The 23,271-nt window shown below is 39.1% G+C and overlaps 1 protein-coding gene across 1 annotated transcript in view; it reads right to left on the bottom strand.

Moving 5' to 3' along the window:
- The window catches only part of LOC133632993 (glutamate receptor ionotropic, delta-2-like), a 259,620-nt gene extending 237,937 nt beyond the window's left edge, over nucleotides 1-21,683 (bottom strand). The window contains exon 1 of the mRNA XM_062025899.1: nucleotides 21,158-21,683. Coding sequence (XP_061881883.1) covers nucleotides 21,158-21,181 — 24 coding nt within the window. The 5' untranslated portion in view covers nucleotides 21,182-21,683. The remainder of the gene's footprint in view (nucleotides 1-21,157) is intronic.
- Between the last annotated feature and the right edge of the window lie 1,588 nt (nucleotides 21,684-23,271).

The raw sequence follows: 23,271 nt of genomic DNA, 5'->3' as shown, positions 1-23,271 counted from the left end.
GAGAAAATCTGCAAGCCTGCGATGGCAACGCTGAACCGTGCAGCTCCTCGCTGGAATAAAATCAGCCTCTATCGCACTTGTACCTCCTCCATGCAGTAACGCAATCCAACAGGAGCCTCAATGGGGCAAAACTTCCATCGTTCCCGTTTGGATGGAGGCGTCTCCCGTGGTCACTTCCACTTCTTGGTCCCCCACAGAAGTGAGAGGTAGCATAATTCCCGAAATTCCCCCGAAGCCCCCGGAAGAGAGGATGTCTTCACTGATGAGGATGATGAGGATGCGCACACAGCATCAGTCAGTCGCAATCTGCACGCGGGTACCCGCGTTAAGCCCCGGCGTGCACGGAAGGATGGGGAGAGAGGAGGTGTCCCTGATTGTGTGTGTGTGTGTGTGTGTGTGTGTGTGTGTGTGTGTGTGTGTGTGTGTGTGTGTGTGTGTGTGTGTGTGTGTGTGTGTGTGTGTGTGTGTGTGTGTGTGTGTGTGTGTGTGTGTGTGTGTGTGTGTGGAGGAGGGAGTGAGTGGGAAGGAGGAGAGAGAGAGAGAGAGAGAGAGAGAGACAGTCTTGATGAATAGGACATTTTTAACGCCATGGATGCATCCTTATCCCCTAGATCGTTTTTTATTCGAGGCAGATGGCCGCCCCACATTGAGTTTTGAGGATTTTGTACCATGTTCAAATTGTCTCTTGTTGGCTCTCTTTGATTATTTACAGTGCAAGTTAAAACTCTACTATGCAAAGCAAAAGCCATTTATCAACAACACCCGCTGGGTCCGAGCTCATCTAAGATGGACTGATGCAAAGTGGAATGCTCATCAAACACTTATTTGGAACATCCCACAGGTGAACAGGCAAATTGGGAACAGGTGGGTGCCATGGTTGGGTATAAAAGTAGATTCCATGAAATGCTCAGTCATTCACAAACAAGGATGGGGCGAGGGTCACCACTTTGTCAAAACATGCGTGAGCAAATTGTTGAACAGTTTAAGAAAAACCTTTCTCAACCAGCTATTGCAAGGAATTTATGGATTTCACCATCTACGGTCCGTAATATCATCAAAGGGTTCAGAGAATCTGGAGAAATCACTGCACGTAAGCAGCTAAGCCCGTGACCTTCGATCCCTCAAGCTGTACTGCATCAACAAGCGACATCAGTGTGTAAAGGATATCACCACATGGGCTCAGGAACACTTCAGAAACCCACTGTCAGTAACTACAGTTGGTCGCTACATCTGTAAGTGCAAGTTAAAACACTCCTATGCTAGGCGAAAACCGTTTATCAACAACACCCAGAAACACCGTCAGCTTCGCTGGGCCTGAGCTCATCTAAGATGAACTGATGCAAAGTGGAAAAATGTTATTTTGGTCTGACGAGTCCACATTTCAAATTGTTTTTGGAAACTGTGGATGTCGTGTCCTCCGGAACAAAGAGGACCCATCCGGATTGTTATAGGTGCAAAGTTCAAAAGCCAGCATCTGTAATGGTATGGGGGTGTATTAGTGCCCAAGGCATGGGTAACTTACACATCTGTGAAGGCACCATTAATGCTGAAAGGTACATACATGTTTTGGAGCAACATATGTTGCCATCCAAGAAACTTATTTTTCATGGACGCCCCTGCTTATTTCAGCAAGACAATGCCAAGCCACATTCTGCATGTGTTGCAACAGCGTGGCTTCATAGTAAAAGAGTGCGGGTACTAGACTGGCCTGCCTGTAATCCAGACCTGTCTCCCTTTGAAAATGGGTGGCGCAATATGAAGCGTAAAATACCACAACGGAGACCCCGGACTGTTCCTTATCCCCTAGATCGTTTTTTATTCGAGGCAGATGGCCGCCCCACATTGAGTTTTGAGGATTTTTTACCATGTTCGAATTAACTCTTGTTGGCTCTCTTTGATTATTTACAGTTCCGCTCAAATGCTTGGAGACAGAATCTCATGGCGTTCACTGTTATCGTGTCTCCCAACATTATGGTTAGACTCCACCCGCGTTCTTTTAGGATAGGATAAGATAGGATAGGACTTTATTGTCATTGCAACAAGTACAACGACACTATGTTTTCAGCACAAACTCGTTCAAGATTAGGTAAACAAACAGTGTACAGGGTTACAGCACAGGAACGCTGATGGGTCGCCACGAGGCGCCCCGTAAAAGATAAGAAAAAGGTGAAACGCTGTGGAAGAAGATGAGTAAAAAAATACAATCTAGACTGGGCTCCTAAGGGGGCCTAGTCTGGAGTGGGAAAAAAACCCTTCATGCCATGCACACATAAACATGTTACATTTAATCCCGACAACTCGCAAGAGAGGGGCGGGGAGTTGGGACCCTGGAGGTCGACTGCTGCTATGAATTGCTGCCAGCCGTCCATCACCCCGAAGGGGAATCAAGCGGTGGTGAGGGCGTGGGGTGGGGGAGGAGGGGTGTGTGTGTATATGCCCATAAATGCTTTAAAATGTAATATCGGAAATTATCGGTATCGGTTTCAAAAAGTAAAATTTATGACTTTTAAAAACGCCGCTGTACACGGACGTAGGGAGAAGCACAGAGCGCCAATAAACCTTAAACGCATTACCTTTGCGTGCCGGTCCAATCACATAATATCTACGGCTTTTCACACACACACAAGTGAATGCAATGCATACTTGGTCAACAGCCATACAGGTCACACTGAGGGTGGCCGTATAAGCAACTTTAACACTGTTACAAATATGCGCCACATTGTGAAACCACACCAAACAAGAATGACAACACATTTCGGGAGAACATCCGCACCGTAACACAACATAAACACAACAGAACAAATACCCAGAACCCCTTGCAGCACTAACTCTTCCGGGACGCTACAATATACACCCCCCGCAACCCCACCCACCTCAACCTCCTCATGCCCTCTCAGGGAGAGCATGTCCCAAATTCCAAGCTGCTGTTTTGAGGCATGTTAAAAAAAATAATGCACTTTGTGACTTCAATAATAAATATGGCAGTGCCATGTTGGCATTTTTTTCCATAACTGGGGTTGATTTATTTTGGAAAACCTTGTTACATTGTTTAATGCATCCAGCGGGGCATCACAACAAAATTAGGTATAATAATGTGTTAATTCCACGACTGTATATATCGGTATCGGTTGATATCGGAATCGGTAATTAAGAGTTGGACAATATCAGAATATCGGATATCGGCCAAAAAGCCATTATCGGACATTTCTAATTGTGAGGGTGGGGGCCAGTTCAAGGAAAAAGAGGGGATGAAGAGGGAGACGCTTCAGGAGGTACCATCCATCGATGAAGGGATTTTTTTGTCAAAAGAATGTGTCGCTAATGATTATTATAATTAAAAAATATTAATATGAGGCGAGTTCCTCCTTTTCAAGGTTGTAACTTTTGTACCATACTTTAGCTATTTAAGCTTGAACTTGAGGTTACATTCGGAAACATTATTATTCTTTACAAACTCGTTTTCATCGAGGGCCACATCACCGATTGGAACAGTGAATAATGTGTGCGAATTGACCAATACCAATCGGCCTACTCAGTGGCCTTGTGGTTAGAGTGTCCGCCCTGATATCGGTAGGTCGTGAGTTGAAACCCCGGCTGAGTCATACACAAGCTATGGAAATGATATCAGTAGAAAAAACTGCATTTAGTTTAGATAATAATGAGTCATATATTGGAATATGGATCCCTAATTTATATTTGTTTTAAGTATTAAAGGAACCTAAAATATGACTTATTTTATCGTTGTGGAAAATATTGGACACATGTGTTGCCCAGCTTATAAGTGTAAGCCACTGTGACACTATTGTACGGAGCCCCTAAAGGGACATGGGGAATTTTGTATTTTTTTGTATTTTTTTGTATTTTTTTTTTTTTTTTTTTTTTTTTTTTTAGACATTTATTTGCAAATAGTTTTATTGAATTTTACAGTTAAAATCACATTTAACAGTCGTACGCACTTTTTCCAAATTTATAAAAAAATAAAAATAAAAAAAATATTTTTTGTTTTTTTTTGTTTTTTAGACATGTATCTCGTGCGCGAGAGATACATGTCTAAAAATAAAAAAATTACAAAATAAATTTTTTTTATTTTATTTCATGCCAAATGTCCCTTTAGGGGCTTTTTTTTTTTTTTTTTAAATAAATTTTTGTGATGATAATGCCAATGAGGGATTTCTAATAACTGCTATGTTGGAATTCTTATTAATATTGATACTGTTTTTGATATTTTTCATTTTTGTTTGACTGCTTTTGGATTGTTTTGTGTCATGTTTGTGTGTCCTCTCAATTGCTCTGTTGATTGCTATTCTGAATGTTGCTGGGCCAGGTTTGGTTTTGAGGAATTGGAAATGGCATTATTATGGTATTTTTGTGTATTATTGGATTGATTAATTAAAAAAAATTAATAAAAAATAAAAACAGTAGCAAAGGTTCACTATAACGCTAAATAAATATTTTTAGTGCTGTCAAACCATTAAAAAAAAATTCAGATTCATCACAGGGCTGCTATGGATTAATTTTGATTCATCACAATTAAATATTGTTCATTTTTTTTAAACTACATTAGTTTTGTTTTGAGCAAAAATATTTTTAGCACAAGATACTTTATATTATTTCCATTAAGCGAGGCTAAAAACAGTTTTAAAAGCATATATCAAGGGAAACCACATTTAGTTATATTAAATATGTGTCAGTCGTTATTAATAAGGTCACTAAAACAAAGTAAAAAAAAAAAAAAGAGACTCTACCGTTGTATTTTACAAGCTACCGTAAAAGCTTTATGAGACAGGCTTCTTAATGAGCCAATCGATGAGTTTCCCTGTCAGCCAATCAGCAAACCCTGTGATGTTGGGGACGAACACATGTCACGTCTTGCTAGCACATTCTTCTTTTGTTAGCCAAGTCGATTGTTGAGGAAAATGGAATCATTTGTAATCGCTTGACAAGGGAAAAACAGTACTCGAATCTCTCTTTCCACATTTTGGATGATTTTAGCAGTCGATAATCACTGTATTTGTCGTGTTTAGAGCAGGATGCTACACATTTTCACCGAGCTGTTGAGATAAAACGCCATAAAACTCACACACTTTGACACAACGGTGTTATATTATTCACTGAATATTAGAGATGTCTGATAATATCGGCCAATAAATGCTTTAAAATGTATTATCGGAAATTATCGGTATCGGTTTCAATCTCCCGATATTTCCCGGGAGACTCCCGAATTTCAGGGCCCCTCCTGAAAATCTCCCGGGGCAACCATTCTCCCGATTTCCACCCGGACAACATTATTGGGGGCTTGCCTTAAAGGCACAGCCTTTAGCGTCCTCTACAACCTGTCGTCACGTCCGCTTTTCCTCCATACAAACAGCGTGCCGGCCCAGTCACATAATATATGCGGTTTTTACACACACATACACTACCGTTCAAAAGTTTGGGGTCACATTGAAATGTCCTTATTTTTGAAGGAAAAGCACTGTACTTTTCAATGAAGATAACTTTAAACTAGTCTTAACTTTAAAGAAATACACTCTATACATTGCTAATGTGGTAAATGACTATTCTAGCTGCAAATGTCTGGTTTTTGGTGCAATATCTACATAGGTGTATAGAGGCCCATTTCCAGCAACTATCACTCCAGTGTTCTAATGGTACAATGTGTTTGCTCATTGGCTCAGAAGGCTAATTGATGATTAGAAAACCCTTGTGCAATCATGTTCACACATCTGAAAACAGTTTAGCTCGTTACAGAAGCTACAAAACTGACCTTCCTTTGAGCAGATCGAGTTTCTGGAGCATCACATTTGTGGGGTCAATTAAACGCTCAAAATGGCCAGAAAAAGGGAACTTTCATCTGAAACTCCACAGTCTATTTTTGTTCTTAGAAATGAAGGCTATTCCACACAATTGTTTGGGTGACCCCAAACTTTTGAACGGTAGTGTAAGTGAATGCAATGCATACTTGATCAACAGCCATACAGGTCACACTGAGGGTAGCCGTATAAACAACTTTAACACTGTTAGAAATATGTGCCACACTGTGAACCCACACCAAACAAGAATGTCAAACACATTTCGGGAGAACATCCGCACCGTAACACAACATAAACACGACAGAACAAATACCCAGAACCCCTTGCAGCACTAACTCTTCCGGGACGCTACAATATACACCCCCCGCTACCACCAAACCCTGACCCCCCCCCCCCCCCAACCCCGCCCACCTCTTATTTTGGAAAACCTTGTTTTTGATTGATTGATTGAAACTTGTATTATAGTAGATTGCACAGTACAGTACATATTCCGTACAATTGACCACCGAATGGTAACACCCGAGTAAGTTTTTCAACTTGTTTAAGTCGGGGTCCACTTTAATCAATTCATGGTAAAGTTACATTGTTTAATGCATCCAGCGGGGCATCACAACAAAATTAGGCACAATAAAGTGTTAATTCCACGACTGTATATATCGGTATCGGTTGATATCGGAATCGGTAATCAAGAGTTGGACAATATCGGAATATCGGATATCGGCAAAAAAGCCATTATCGGACATCCCTACTGAATATATTTCCTATCGTAATACTAAAAGAGGAAACCGTTTAGTGCAGATGCAAATGACGTCATAGAACGCAGAGTTTTAATGTCTCTAAGTCAGTATTATTGTAACCGCATTTAAAGGGGAACTGCACTTTTTGGGGGAATTTTGCCTAAGGTTCACAATCATTATGAAAGACATGACTACAGATGGCTTTTTTAATGCATTCTAAATATTAAATAAATAAATAAAAGTCGCTTACAGTGGAGTCAATGGGAGCTCCACTATTTCGGCCATAAAATCCAATAAGTAACCATTCAAAAATCAACAACGCTCCATTTACATTTTGTGACTTGAATGTTAACCAAGTATTAGTGATATTGTTATTACAAGCGCTAACGCAGACAAACTATTTATAGCGGTGCCATGATCACTACCGCGTGTGCTTATGTTTACATCGTCGAGTGGTCTGCTGATTCCTCGCTTCATTGCTCCCTGGAAGTTGTTTGTAGAGCATAAATCATGCATCTCACCTGGACAGAAGAAGTCTGAGTAGGTTCTCCGAAAAGTTGGTACACTTTGACAGCCATTTAGGACCCGAAAAGGGCCAGAACGACACGAAAATGTCACGTCTGTTGATTATGTTTTTGTTTGGCCATGTGCTGTTTGTTTTTTGGACTCTTTTTAGTTCCTGTTTGCACTTCCTTGTTTGTTTGTTACCTTGACAACCATTAGTGTCACCTGTTTCACGTCTTGGACTCATGCACCTTTTGCTAATTATGTTCTCCTGTCTCTGATTAGTGTTCGGCCATTCACCTGCTACCCGAGCACTAATCAGAGGCAGTATTTAAGTTTGCCTTTGCCTGTCAGTCGGCCTGGCGTCATTATTTGCTTCATGCAACCTGCTACGGAAGTTTTGTTTCATGCCAAAGTTTTGTGAGTATTACTTGTCTCAAGTCCATGCTAAATGTTAGCTTCTTTGTTTCCTGCGCTAAGTTTTGTGCTTTAGCTCCAAGTGCGATAAGCGCCTTGTGCCTTCGCTTTGTGTTCCTTTTTTGTTTGTACCTCTTTGAGTTTTGGGTAATTAAATCATGTTTTTACCTGCACTCCTTGTCCGGTGTAGTCCATTCTGCATCCTGGGAGAACAACCCGTAGTGAGCTGCGACCCTCCCCGTGACAGAAAAGTAAAAACGTTTTTTTTTTAAATAATGCGCCGCAAATGCTTAAAATATGCAAAATACATAAACGCTGCTGCTCACTGCTCCCCTCACCTCCCAGGGGGTGGAACAAGGGGTCGAATGCAGAGGGTAATTTCCCCACACCTAGTGTGTGTGTGGCTATCAGTGGTACTTTAACTTTAACTTTAGTTACCGTGTATTAGTGACTTTGATTTGCGTAAACAAGTGTATGTAATTAAAGAGGATATGGGACTAGTTTAAAAATGGTGTTGATATTATTAAACTGTCAATAGCACTCACAATAAATATCTTGACTACGTGAATACGTGTGATCTGTCAGTGTGGACAAACAGCTCATTGGCGTCATGATACAGACACACAAAACTCATAAATGAATACTAGCTATAATAATAATAATAATAATAATAATCATACACATTTTATTTGATTTGGCCATGACTCATCGTGACATGGCAATAACAGCCCCACCCCCCCAGCAATCATCTGTCCACCGCTGTACGTCCTCCCTGAGGGTCTGCACTCACTCAGGTCCCTCTTTAATCTGCCTCAGACCTTGGATTAAGGATTAGGCAGATTGGAAGCTCGAGGGCTCGCCTTGGACTCAAGCATTCGTCTGCATTCAAGGAACCGCACATAAGACGAAGAAGAAGAAGAAGAAGAAGAAGCGATAGCCCCACTAATGCTGGCAAAGCTGCCCTCACGCCTGCTCTTACCAACATATTCATTATTAAATATGGTTGTTGTTAGGATGGACAGAGTTTTAATGTGACAAATATAACACCACCTCTTGATGTTTTCTTTGGCTTTTGCGAGCACTATTTTTGCGTTTTATTTGGCACGTGTCAGAAGGACGTGCAAACTGACAGTTCCACATTTTTGGACTGTCAGAAACGATAAATAGTAGATATATCGTCCATTAGGCCAGTGGTTCTCAACCTTTTTTCAGTGATGTACCCCCTGTGAACATTTTTTTAATTCAAGTACCCCCTAATCAGAGCAAAGCATTTTTGGTTGAAAAAAAGAGATAAAGAAGTAAAATGCAGCACTATGTCATCAGTTTCTGATTTATTAAATTGTATAACTAATTTGTAGTGGTCTTTCTTGAACTATTTGGAAAAAAAGATATAAAAATTACTAAAAACTTGTTGAAAAATAAACAAGAGATTCAATTATAAATAAAGATTTCTACACATAGAAGTAATCATCAACTTAAAGTGCCCTCTTTGGGGATTGTAATAGAGATCCATCTGGATTCATGAACTTAATTCTAAACATTTCTTCACAAAAAAATAAATCTTTAACGTCAATATTTATGGAACATGTCCACACAAAATCTAGCTGTCAACACTGAATGTTGCATTGTTGCATTTCTTTTCACAGTTCTTTTTGACGGACATTTTAGTGAGAAACCTGAGTTTGTGCTTCACTGAGTTTATGAACTTCAATTCATATTTTGTTGAAGTATTATTCAATAAATATGTTTATAAAGGATTTTTGAATTGTTGCTATTTTTAGAATATTTAAACAAAATCTCACGTACCCCTTGGCATACCTTCAAGTACCCCCAGGGGTACGCGTACCCCCATTTGAGAACCACTGCATTAGGCCACATTATTGTATGATTTTATAGCAGCTACATGACTTAAAAGTACTGATTAAAGTGAATTGATGTGATTTGGGGTCATTTCTTTTAATGATGTTAGTTTTTTCACATCGAATATATATTATTAAAATATTTATTTTATGGGCAAAAAAATATTTTGGAAGTGCAGGCTCTCACCAATGAGCGCACTTTTGGCGGTAAAAGCAAAAAAAAAAAAAAAAAAGAAGTGGTTTTATTGTACAAAACCAGTGAAATTGTGTAAATCATTAAAAAAACAGAATACAATGATTTGCAAATCCTTTTCAACCTATATTCAATTGAATAGACTGCTAAGATAAGATACTTAACGTTCCAACTGGTAAACGTTATTTTTTGCAAATATTAGCTCATTTGGAATTTGATGCCTGCAACATGTTTCAAAAAAGTTGGCACAAGAGGCAAAAAAGACTGAGAAAGTTAAAGAATGCTCATCAAACACTTATTTGGAACATCCCACAGGTGAACAGGCTAGTTGGGAACAGGTGGGTGCCATGATTGGATATAAAAGCAGCTTCACAAACCAGGATGGGGCGAGGGTCACCGCTTTGTGAACAAATGCGTGAGCAAATTGTTCAAGAACAACATTTCTCAACCAGCTATTGCGAGGAATTCAGGGATTTCACCATCTATCATCCGTAATATCATCAAAAGGTTCAGAGAGTCACTGCATGTAAGCGGCAAGGCCGAAAACCAACATTGAATGCCCCTGACCTTCGATCCCTCAGGCGGTACTGCATCAAAAAACCAACAGCAGTGTGTAAAGGATATCACCACATTGGGCTCAGGAACACTTCAGTAAACCACTGTCAGTAAATACAGTTTGTCGCTACATCAGTAAATGCAAGTTAAAACTCTACTATGCAAAGCGAAAGCCATTTATCAACAACACCCAGAAAACGCCGCCGGCTTCGCTGGGCCCGAGCTCATCTAAGATGGACTGATGCCAAGTGGAAAAGTGTTCCGTGGTCTGACGAGTCCACATTTCAAATTGTTTTTGGAAACTGTGGACGTCGTGTCCTCCGGAACAAAGAGGAAAAGAACCATCCGGATTGTTATAGGCGCAAAGTTCAAAAGCCAGCATCTGTGATGGTATGGGGGTGTATTAGTGCCCAAGGCATGAGTAACTTACACATGGGGACGTGGGGTTGGGGGGGTTGGCGGTAGCGGGGGTGTATATTGTAGCGTCCCGGAAGAGTTAGTGCTGATAATATCGGCAGGCCGATATTATCGGACATCTCTAGTATTAACTGCACAACAAATAAACTGTTTAAGTATTACAGAATTGAATAACATAAATAAAAATATTCTTTGTACGTAAAATAAATTACATAGCTGTGCGAATAATACAACATGTATCAAACTCAGCTAAAAAAACATTTGCAGGCAGGCACTTTGTAATTTCCCTTTCTGGTTCAATGACCCGCCCTATCTTGCCTCTGATTGGCCTGTCCCTAACCAATCGTGACTCATCATAGTGAACAACCAACCAATCATGGATGTTGTTACACTGCCGTTCAAAAGTTTGGGGTCACATTGAAATGTCCTTATTTTGAAGGAAAAGCACTGTACTTTTCAATGAAGATAAATTTAAACTAGTCTTAACTTTAAAGAAATACACTCTATACATTGCTAATGTGGTAAACGACTATTCTAGCTGCAAATGTCTGGTTTTTGGTGCAATATCTACATAGGTGTATAGAGGCCCATTTCCAGCAACTATCACTCCAGTGTTCTAATGGTACAATGTGTTTGCTCATTGGCTCAGAAGGCTAATTGATGATTAGAAAACCCTTGTGCAATCATGTTCACACATCTGAAAACAGTTTAGCTCGTTACAGAAGCTACAAAACTGACCTTCCTTTGAGCAGATTGAGTTTCTGGAGCATCACATTTGTGGTGTCAATTAAACGTTCAAAATGGCCAGAAAAAGAGAACTTTTATCTGAAACTCGACAGTCTATTCTTGTTCTTAGAAATGAAGGCTATTCCACAAAATTGTTTGGGTGACCCCAAACTTTTGAACGGTAGTGTATACGTGCAAGCACGTCTTGGAAGGAGGAAAAGGAGGGGTTTAGTAGCCCATGGAGGGGAAGAAAAAGGAACACGAAAAATAAGCGGCGTTTGGTAATTTTAACGTAAAAAGTTAATTATACCGATATTACGATATTTTCTTAAATCATATCTTGTTTAAAAATATATCGATAAATCTTACAAACTCGATACATCGCCCAGCCCTAATGGAATGTAGTTAATCATAGACCTGGCACCCAATGTTATTTTTTTAAAAAGGTACTGTTTGTGAATCAAGAATCGCCACCTGCAAGAATTGAAGAAAATTGAACCTCATTCACAGCCCGAGTAAACACCTCAGCATGAAGGCTCCCATCTTCGCCATTTGTTCGAAGATGAAAGTTTCAAAACGACAACAAACAAAACGCATTAGCGGATACCCCCGTAAAATCAAACGAAGGTTGACATTCTCTCTTAAGTGGAGACGCTGTTTGCTTTCTCACCGCCTTGCACCAGGAAGAAGTCCAGCTGAGCGTGAAAATGTTGCGAGTAGCGAAAGTGGCGCTAAAAGCAGACATTACAACGTCAGAAGCAGCAAAAGCTGTTATTATTACTGTTGCCGATCGTTTTTTAGCGTGCCTGCAATTGTGCAGGACGTCATAACAAAAAGACCACGCGGCAATTATTACAGAGCGTGGGCGCAATCACAGTCACACTTTTGTTTTTGTTTTTTAAAGGCCACCGGCAACACGCGGCCATCATTTTAATGCACAACAGGACAAAAATGTCTTATCTTTTTTTTTATTACACTTTGAGATCCAATATAAATGGTTGTACTTTTCAGCACTGCGTCATACTGAGAGCTGTTGTATCATATGCATCCTGTTTTGGATCGTGTGGTGTTCGGGTCTGTGGGACCCGTTTTCATTTTTTATTAAAAGAAAAATGATACAATTAATTAATTTTTCGAACTGAGACTCACTGACTTTGGCTCATTTTCTGTGAAGAACATATATCAGAATACATATTTAATGACCACACACCATACACCCTCTCTTTAAGAAGGGGAACCGGAGGGTGTGTTCCAACTATCATGGGATCACACTCCTCAGCCTTCCCGGTAAGGTTTATTCAGGTGAACCTCGGATTCAGGAGGAACAGTGTGGTTTTCGTCCTAGTCGTGGAACTGTGGACCAGCTCTATACTCTCGGCAGGGTCCTTGAGGGCGCATGGGAGTTTGCCCAACCAGTCTACATGTGCTTTGTGGACTTGGAGAAGGCATTGGACCGTGTCCCTCGGGAAGTCCTGTGGGGAGTGCTCATAGAGTATGGGGTATCGGACTGTCTGATTGTGGCGGTCCGCTCCCTGTATGATCAGTGCCAGAGCTTGGTCCGCATTGCCGGTAGTAAGTCGGACACGTTTCCAGTGAGGGTTGGACTCCGCCAAGGCTGCCCTTTGTTACCCATTCTGTTCATAACTTTTATGGACAGAATTTGTAGGCACAGTCAGGGCGTAGAGCGGATCCGGTTTGGTGGCTGCAGTATTAAATCTCTGCTTTTTGCAGATGATGTGGTCCTGATGGCTTCATCTGGCCAGGATCTTCAGCTCTCACTGGATCGGTTCGCAGCCGAGTGTGAAGTGACTGGGATGAGAATCAGCACCTCCAAGTCCGAGTCCATGGTTCTCGCCCGGAAAAGGGTGGAGTGCCATCTCCGGGTTGGGGAGGAGACCCTGCCCCAAGTGGAAGAGTTCAAGTACCTAGGAGTCTTGTTCACGAGTGAGGGAAGAGTGGATCGTGAGATCGACAGGCGGATCGGTGCGGCGTCTTCAGTAATGCGGACGCTGTATCGATCCGTTGTGGTGAAGAAGGAGCTGAGCCGGAAGGCAAAGCTCTCAATTTACCGGTCGATCTACATTCCCATCCTCACCTATGGTCATGAGCTTTGGGTTATGACCGAAAGGACAAGATCACGGGTACAAGCGGCCGAAATGAGTTTCCTCCGCCGGGTGGCGGGGCTCTCCCTTAGAGATAGGGTGAGAAGCTCTGTCATCCGAGGGGGAGCTCAAAGTAAAGCCGCTGCTCCTCCACATGGAGAGGAGCCAGATGAGGTGGTTTGGGCATCTGGTCAGGATGCCACCCGAACGCCTCCCTAGGGAGGTGTTTAGGGCACGTCCGACCGGCAGGAGGCCACGGGGAAGACCCAGGACACATTGGGAAGACTATGTCTTCCGGCTGGCCTGGGAACGCCTCGGGATCCCCCGGGAAGAGCTGGACGAAGTGGCTGGGGAGAGGGAAGTCTGGGCTTCCCTGCTTAGGCTGCTGCCCCCGCAACCCGACCTCGGAAAAGCAGAAGAAGATAGATGGATGGATGGATGGATGGATGGATGGATGGATGGATGGATGGATGGATGGATGGATGGATGGATGGATGGATGGTTTGTACCGACTCACTGCTGGCCTTTGCAAAGTGATTACACTCTCCATTTGTGTGTTGTGATAATTGAAAAAAATAAAAAATAAAAAAAGCGCATCATTCCATAATTGTAGCACACCAGCACCATTAACTAGGACCAAATGCTGGCCTATCTGTCTTCTCTTGTTGTGCCATGAATTTCCAACAGTTGGATGCAGCTCCTTGTGTGTTCTGTGCTCTTCTTGTGTCGTTGCTAGTTTGAAAAAAAATACAAAAAATAAATGGTGTATGGTTTGAGGATAAGAGGAAGGTTTGGACATGCATCATGTTATCTAGTAGTTATTAAATAAGCTCTGCTTCTTCCTACTCCTTTTCGAACATGTTGAAAAGAGAAACTGGAAATTGTGATGTATCATGTTGTAAGCTTGCATGTTCGAAATAAACTCAAACTCAAACTCAAACTTTACATGTTTTCATCATATTTCACTCTGACACGTCCAGTCTGCAACGTGCCTCCATTGCACCTGGCTGCTGTTAAATAGTTATAGATTCTCCTCTCAATCAAGCGCCTGGACTCAAATGAAGTCCTCTGAAGTGAGCCATAAAATTAAATCCCTTTATAGCTTCTTTTTTTTTTTTTTTTTTTTGCTGCTGCACTTTTTTGCTTGTGCGCTTAAACCCAGGAGATAAAGAAGTGAGGCTTGATGGACGTGTGCTGGTGATGGCGGCAGACGTCGAGAGAAGGGAAAGAGAGGGAGAGAGAGAGAGAGAGAGAGAACGAGGTAGATCCTCGCCCGAAGCCAAGCTATTTGAAGTGATGCAGGACCTTCTCAAGGGTACTTCTGGCACAAAGCTCTTGTCGTATTCTTGCATCGGGTGCGGCTGGGAGTCCACACAACACTTTCTTCATGCTAAAGAAATGGGATTTACCTCCTGAAGGTTGCAACAACAATGCAAGGCATTGGAAGTAACAACGGAGGAGAACGAGGAGCTCCTGGTTTTACCGCACGCATTTTATCCAAGAGGAGACTGAGGGCAAAGTGGAGGCCTATGGTGACAACCTGACTGTTATCAGGGTTGTACGGTATACCGGTATGAGTATAGTTATATATAGCAGTGGTCCCCAACCTTTTTGTAGCTGCGGACCGGTCAACGCTTGAAAATTTGTCCCACGGACCGGGGTTGTTTTTTTTTGTTTGTTTTTTTTTTTATTGTTTTTTTTTTCATAAAGAAATACAATCATGTGTGCTTATGGACGGTATCAATGCAGACTGTATTGATCTGTATTGATATATAATCTATATATTGTGTTTTTTATGTTGATTTAATTTTTAAAAAAAAATAAAAATTGTATTTTTTTCTTTTTTTTTCTTTTCTTTTTTTTTTTTATTTCTTGTGCGGCCCGGTACCAATCGGTGGTTGGGGACCACTGATATATAGCATAGGCAGCACACAATCACGGAGTACTTACAAGCAGACACAGTGTGTAGACCAGGGGTCCCCAAACTTTTTAACTCCGGGGCCGCATTGGGGTAAAACAATTTGGCTGGGGGCCGCGCTATATATATATATATATATATATATATATATATATATATATATATATATATATATATATATATATATATATATATATATATATATATATATATACATACATACATATATATATATATATATATATATATATATATATATATATATATATATATATATATATATATATATATATACAATATATATATATATATTATATGTAAATGTGTGTGTGTATATATGTATATGTAAATGTGTGTGTGTGTATATATGTATATGTAAATGTGTATATATATTTATATATATGTATATATATTTATATATATGTATATGTGTATATGTGTGTGTGTGTATATATATATATATATATATATATATATATATATATATATATATATGTATATATATATATGTATGTATGTATATATATATATATATATATATATATATATATATATATATATATATATATATATATATATATATATATTAAGGCTGCAGCTAACGATTATTTTTCTATCGATTAATCTATAGATTATTTTTTCGATTAATCGGTTAATCTATAGATTATTTTTTTCGATTAATCTATAGATTATTTTTCCTTTTACCGATTATTTTTTTATTCAAAATGAAGATGAAAAAATAAATGTAGGCCCGTTTTTTCAAAAGGCATGGCTTTTATTTACAAAAAAAAAGAAGTATGGACCCAGTCAACATTGACAACAACATGACTAAATATTCTGTAACAATGTAAACATTTAAAACTTTTAAAATTTAACAAAATTAAAAGTAGCTTATTTGCTTTTTAATGTGCAAATATAAGAGTCAACATCCAGTGCAAATCTTAATATTCTGCAATAGTATAAGCATTTCAAAAGTAAAAGTATTGCTTATTTTGCTTTAAAATGTGCAAAAATAAAGATAAACATCCAATACAAAAAAGTGCAAAACGAAATATTCTGTAACAACAGTGTAAACATTTCAACAAAAGTGAAAGTATTGCTTATTTGCTAAAATGTGCAAAAATAAAGATAAACATCCAATACAAAAAAGTGCCAATCTAAATATTCTGGAGCACTGTAAACATTAAGTATTGCTTTTAAAATGTGCAAAATAAACATCCAGTCCAACACAGTACACAATAACCAATTCTACTCATTCCAGTGAGTGTCTAACAGTTGTAATGAAGAAAGGTTAGCATGTCTACATGCTTTGGTTCTTTTCTTATTTACAATATTCCCAGCAGCTGAAAATAGGCGCTCAGAAGGGGTCGATGTGGCTGGAACTGAGAGCTAATTAGCCTTCACCTCAAGCCAGGATTGCGAGTGAGCTGAGCTGCAGTTTAAGTTTCTAGAAGGTCAACGGGCTCATAGTGATGTTACTAGTAGTTGACTGGGAGGTGTTTATTATCATTTGGGGAGAGTCCGCTGCCTGATGCTCACCTGCTAAACACCTATCTGCTCCACCCTGAAGCGCTGACTACATGCGCTCTGAATACACACTGCTGATTGGCTGATAATGCTTCGTGTGTACCAATCAGATGGTTGTGTGGGTGGGACAATGCTGCGTGTGTACCAATCAGATGGTTGTGTGGGTGGGACAATGCTGCGTGTGTACCAATCAGATGGTTGTGTGGGTGGGACAATGCTGCGTGCTGAGACCGAGGCAGACGGAGCAAAGCAGCTTGCTAAGACTTTAGCTTAGAAACTCGTTCGGTACACCCCCGTACCGAACCGAAAGCCCCGTACCGAAACGGTTCAATACAAAACACGTACCGTTACACCCCTAGCAGATACAAATGACACATTCATGTTTTTGTGTAGTGATGACAACGTATGCTCGCGCGGACGATTGACTAGTTGATGGTTTTCTTTCAAATGTTCGTTCATAGCCGTTGTGCTGCTATGATAGGCCATTTCCGCTCGACACAGTGTGCATACAACAACATTATTAGGCCGTTTATTGAAATACTCCCACACTTTTGACCACTTTTGGCATGCTTTTCCCCCCTCGCTCGCACCGCTCGCATCGTCTTCTTTGATCGTCTGCTTTGCGCTTCGCCATGACGGTAGTGTGACGTCATTATGCGACGCGTCGACGCGCAAAAACGGCGTCGACGTATTTACGTAACCGATGACGTCGACTACGTCGACGCGTCGTTTCAGCCTTAATATATATATATATATATATATATATATATATATATATATATATATATATATATATATATATATATATATATATATATATATATATATTGATTGATATATTTTTATTTCAAATATGCATAAAAACAAGAGCAAGCCTGATCCAATACAGTGCTATAGCCTTAACAGCCATTATAACAAAATGAAAAACAATGGAGAATAAAAAACAAAAACAAATGAGCATTGGACTTTCTTTTTCTTTTCTTTTTTTTTCCTTCTTTTTTTTTTTACATATTTGAAAAGGAGTGAGAAGAAGTTTACACTTATTTAATCCCACCCCTTTTCTTTAAATCATAAATTACTCTGGGCTAGAACTACCTGTTCACTCAATGTACAAACTCAAAGAACTTGTATATACTGTACATACATCATAGATATATACATACATATGCACACTACACACATACATAGCCACCTCATTACCACTAGTGTTCATGGAAATGGTATCATGCCACCACAACAACACCACTGCCTCAATGGGCAGCCCCACACTCTTCTGTAACACAAACAACCCAATATCAAAGCCCTTCTTCATCTCTGTACCTCTGGAATACCATGTACTTATACTTCTTTTTAAACTGGTTTATGTTTGGACATTGCTTTAACTCATCATTCAAACCATTCCATAATTTCCCTCCACAAATTGAAATACAAAAACTTTTAATGGTCGTTCTATAACTAAGCATTTTGAAATTTAAATTCCCCCTTAAATTATAACCGCCCTCTCGTGTGCTGAACAATTTTTGAATGCTTCCTGGGAGTTTATTTATTTTGGCTTTATACATTATTTGTGCAGTTTGATACAAAATAATATCATTAAATTTCAATATTTTTGACTGTAAGAATAGTGAGTGAGTATGGTCCAGATATCCAACCTTGTTGATGATCCGTACAGCTCTTTTCTGAAGTATAGTCATTGAATTTAATGAGCTTTTATAATTATTCCCCCAGACTTCCACACAGTAGGTTAAATATGGTAAAACTAATGAACAGTAAAGAATGTGGAGTGATTTGTGATCCAGAACCTGCTTTGCTTTATTTATTACTGAGATGCTTCTTGACAGCTTAGATTGTACATGTTTTATATGTGATTTCCAGTTAATTTGATCGTCAATTGTAATTCCAAGGAATTTTATTTCAAAAACCCTTTCAATATCCACTCCATCTATTTGTATCTGCACCCTTGTTTCACGTGTCCTCTTTCCAAACAGTATTAACTTAGTCTTAGTCAGGTTTAATGACAATTTATTATAGTCAAACCAAGTTTTTAGTTCACTCATTTCTTCCATAATGACTTCCTGCAACTGATTTAAGTCATGCCCTGAACAAAAAATATCAGTGTCATCAGCAAATAACACTAATTTCAATAATGTAGACACTTTACATATATCATTGATATACAGGATGAACAGTTTTGGCCCCAACACTGACCCCTGGGGGACACCACAAGCAATATCCAAACATGATGAACAGCAATCCCCCAACTTCACAAACTGTTGTCTCTTATTTAAGTAGCTTTTAAGCCAATCCAATACAACTCCCCTGATTCCATACTTTTCCATTTTATTGATTAATATATCATGGTTAATTGTGTCAAATGCTTTTTTTAGATCAATAAATATTCCCATTGCATATTGTTTCTTTTCTATGGCATTTGTGATTTCCTCTATTGTTTCAACTATTGCCATTGATGTAGATCTGTTTGATCTAAACCCATATTGACAGTCAGAGAGTAATTTATGCTTTTCTATAAATGCATCTAACCTGTTATTGAATAGTTTTTCTAATATTTTAGAGAATTGTGGAAGTAAAGAGACGGGTCTATAGTTTGTGAAGTGGTGTTTGCTCCCAGTTTTAAACAGAGGTATAACTTTAGCTATTTTCATTTCATTTGGAAATGCGCCGGTTTGAAATGACAAATTACAGATATATGTTAATGGTTTTGATATCCCTGTAATGACCTTTTTCACCAATGCCATACTAATGTCATTGGAGTCAGTGGACATTTTGTTCTTACATTTGTTTACAATATCCAACACTTCTTCTTCACCCACTGCATTTAAAAACATAGAATTGGGATTTCTCTCCAACAATCCCTCCATATTTTTACCAGTTGTCCGTGGATCTGGGATTTTTTCTGCAAGTTCAGGTCCAATACTTACAAAGAATTTATTGAAGGCATTAGCCACATCTTCAATATTATCATTTTCTTTACCATCATTTGTGAAATACGTTGGATAGTTATTTGAAGAGGTACTGTTTCTTATAATACTGTTTAATAAATTCCATATTCCTTTGATATTGTTTTTATTATCATCTAGTAATTTCTTATAATAATCTCTCTTATTTGACCTTATAATATGAGTTAATTTGTTTTTATATTTTTTATATTTATTTTCTGCTTCTTTTGTTTTCAATCTTATAAATTCCCTGTAAAGAGTGTTTTTCTTTTTGCAAGCATTTTGCAATCCCTTTGTGATCCAAGGACAATTGTTATATTTTCTTCTACTGGTGCATTCTTTTATTGGGCAATTTTTATCATATAATGACCTAAATATTCTCAAGAATATATTGTAAGCACTATTAACATCACCATTTTCATAAATTACATCCCAATTCTGCTCCAGTAAATCATGTTTAAATGAACTAATGGATTCCTCTGATCTCGTTCTTCTGTGTTGGGTTGGCTTTTCTAGTTTTTTTGTCCTGTAGTTTCCATTAAATATCAGAAAAACTGGGAGGTGGTCAGTGATATCTTTGATCAATAGCCCACTTACGGTCTTATTCTCAATATCATTAGTGAATATGTTGTCGATTAGAGTGGCAGAGTGAGACGTAATTCGACTGGGTCTGGTGATTTTGGGATATAGACTCATACTGTACATTGTGTCAATGAAATTATCTATATATTTAGTTTTACTGGGATTTAACATGTCAATATTAAAGTCTCCACAAATGAAGACAGCTTTACTAACGTTACTCTCCTTTGAAAACAGGCATTCCATCCAATCTGTAAAACGTTCTAAGCTTGTACCTGGCGATCTGTATACACAACTAATAATGACATTTCTACTTTTTTCCATACAAATTTCAATTGTTAGACATTCAAGTAGGTTATCAACCACAGTTGTCATATCATCCAGACGTTTGAATCTCAAGGTGTTATCCACATAGATTGCCACCCCTCCACCCCCCTTGTTTTGTCTATTCATATTAATAAAATCATAACCATCCAGTTCAAAATCTGTCACTTTTTCACTGTTAATCCAAGTTTCAGATACTGCAATTATGTTAAATGGTTGTGAAAAGGTGTGTAAATAGTCCTTGAAATTCCTGTTTAGGCTTCTACTATTGAAATGGATAATGGACAATTTGCCTTTAGTAATAATATTCTGGTTGTACTGTTCATTGGTGTAGTAGCAGCAGTTCTCATTGATATTGAGGAGGAAATTATTGTCCGGGTCTATATCATGTTCCAAGTCTTGTAGGTGGTGCTCAGTGTATTGAGATGCTTTCAACTGGACATTGTCATATTCACTTACCAACTGAATTATGTGGCTAGTGTCATCTTGCGTATTGTCAATGTGTGTCATGATTGTGTTTCATCGCTTTTACCTTACATTCCAGTTCATACGTCATATTCGTTCAGATCTTCGATGTTTCTAATCAACAGCACTTTGGCGTTCTCCGGAGTGCCGTTGAGTTTGATGAATACTTTACAGTTCGCAGTCCAAGTTTGTAGAATTTTCTTCTCTCTCCTCATTTGGCGTGCTTTTCGGGCTATATCAGCATTTCGTTTGGTCAAATGGTCGTTCATGTATACGTTTGTTCCTTTTAGCTTCCTTCCCTGTTTTAGCAACGCCATCTTGTGCTTTCTGTTGACAAATCTCAGAACTACGCTCGGCTTGTCGTTTGTTCCTCTCCTGGGCAAAAAGGTGACATGCTTCGATGCTGTTACAGTCCAGTTGTATGTCCTTGGACTGCATGAAGACCGCCACCTGTCGCTCCATCGAAATAACATCCAACTCCGCCGGCTCCCCTCCATTCGCTGGGGCTACTTGATGCTAAGTCCGGTGATGATCACATCATTGATCCTTGTGTACTGCTCAATATCAGCAACTCTGTTCTCCACAATTGCGATTTTCTTGTCTTTCTCCAAATTGTCAGCCCTCATCTGATCCAGCTGCACAACAAGGGACATGATGGTTTTCTGCTGCTCCTTGATCGTAGCAACTTCCTCGATCAGAGTGTCGATTGACTTTTTAAGTTCGCAATAATCAGCCTTGGGCGCCATCTCGTCTTTGTAACAGCGCACCGGCTAGTTACTCCAGACATTCACTTGTTAAATTAATTGCAAACTTTCTCCTTACATTATTAAACTTAAATGTTTGGAGTAAAATTCGCGAGCGCCGGTTCAGCTACCGGAACAGGAAGTTGTTGGATCTATATATATATATATATATATATATATATATATATATATATATATATATATATATATATATATATATATATATATATATATATATATATATATATATACAGGTAAAAGCCAGTAAATTAGAATATTTTGAAAAACTGCAGCAGGAAGCATGAAGTGCTCTAAAACTTGCTGGTAGACGGCTGCGTTGACCCTGGATCTCAGGAAACAGAGTGGACCGACACCAGCAGATGACATGGCACCCCAAACCATCACTGATGGTGGAAACTTTACACTAGACTTCAGGCAATGTGGATCCTGTGCCTCTCCTGTCTGCCTCCAGACTCTGGGACCTCGATTTCCAAAGGAAATGCAAAATTTGCTTTCGTCAGAAAACATGACTTTGGACCACTCAGCAGCAGTCCAGCTCTTTTTTCCAGGGTCAACGCAGCCGTCTACCAGCAAGTTTTAGAGCACTTCATGCTTCCTGCTGCTGACCTGCTCTATGGAGATGGAGATTTCAAGTTCCAACAGGACTTGGCGCCTGCACACAGCGCAAAATCTACCCGTGCCTGGTTTACGGACCATGGTATTTCTGTTCTAAATTGGCCCGCCAACTCCCCTGACCTTAGCCCCATAGAAAATCTGTGGGGTATTGTGAAAAGGAAGATGCAGAATGCCAGACCCAAAAACGCAGAAGAGTTGAAGGCCACTATCAGAGCAACCTGGGCTCTCATAACACCTGAGCAGTGCCAGAAACTCATCGACTCCATGCCACGCCGCATTAACGCAGTAATTGAGGCAAAAGGAGCTCCAACCAAGTATTGAGTATTGTACATGCTCATATTTTTCATTTTCATACTTTTCAGTTGGCCAACATTTCTAAAAATCCCTTTTTTGTATTAGCCTTAAGTAATATTCTAATTTTGTGACACACGGAATTTTGGATTTTCATTTGTTGCCACTTCAAATCATCAAAATTAAATGAAATAAACATTTGAATGCATCAGTCTGTGTGCAATGAATAAATATAATGTACAAGTTACACCTTTTGAATGCAATTACTGAAATAAATCAAGTTTTTCAAAATATTCTAATTTACTGGCTTTTACCTGTATATATATATGTATTCATACATATATATTCCTAGCGCACTAATTGACTTAAAGAGCGCACTTGCTGCATGTCACGGTAATCGATGGTAAAATGCATTTTTAGACAATATGATTTGCCTGAGTGGCTAGGATACGGTAGAAAATGGACTAGTAAGGACAAATTTAAAAAAATAATAATAATAAAAAAAATAAAA

Source organism: Entelurus aequoreus, linkage group LG17 (assembly GCF_033978785.1).
Source record: "Entelurus aequoreus isolate RoL-2023_Sb linkage group LG17, RoL_Eaeq_v1.1, whole genome shotgun sequence".
Taxonomy (NCBI): domain Eukaryota; kingdom Metazoa; phylum Chordata; class Actinopteri; order Syngnathiformes; family Syngnathidae; genus Entelurus; species Entelurus aequoreus.
Note: the sequence above shows the minus strand (reverse complement) of the source record. Positions and strands in the feature narration are given on the sequence as shown.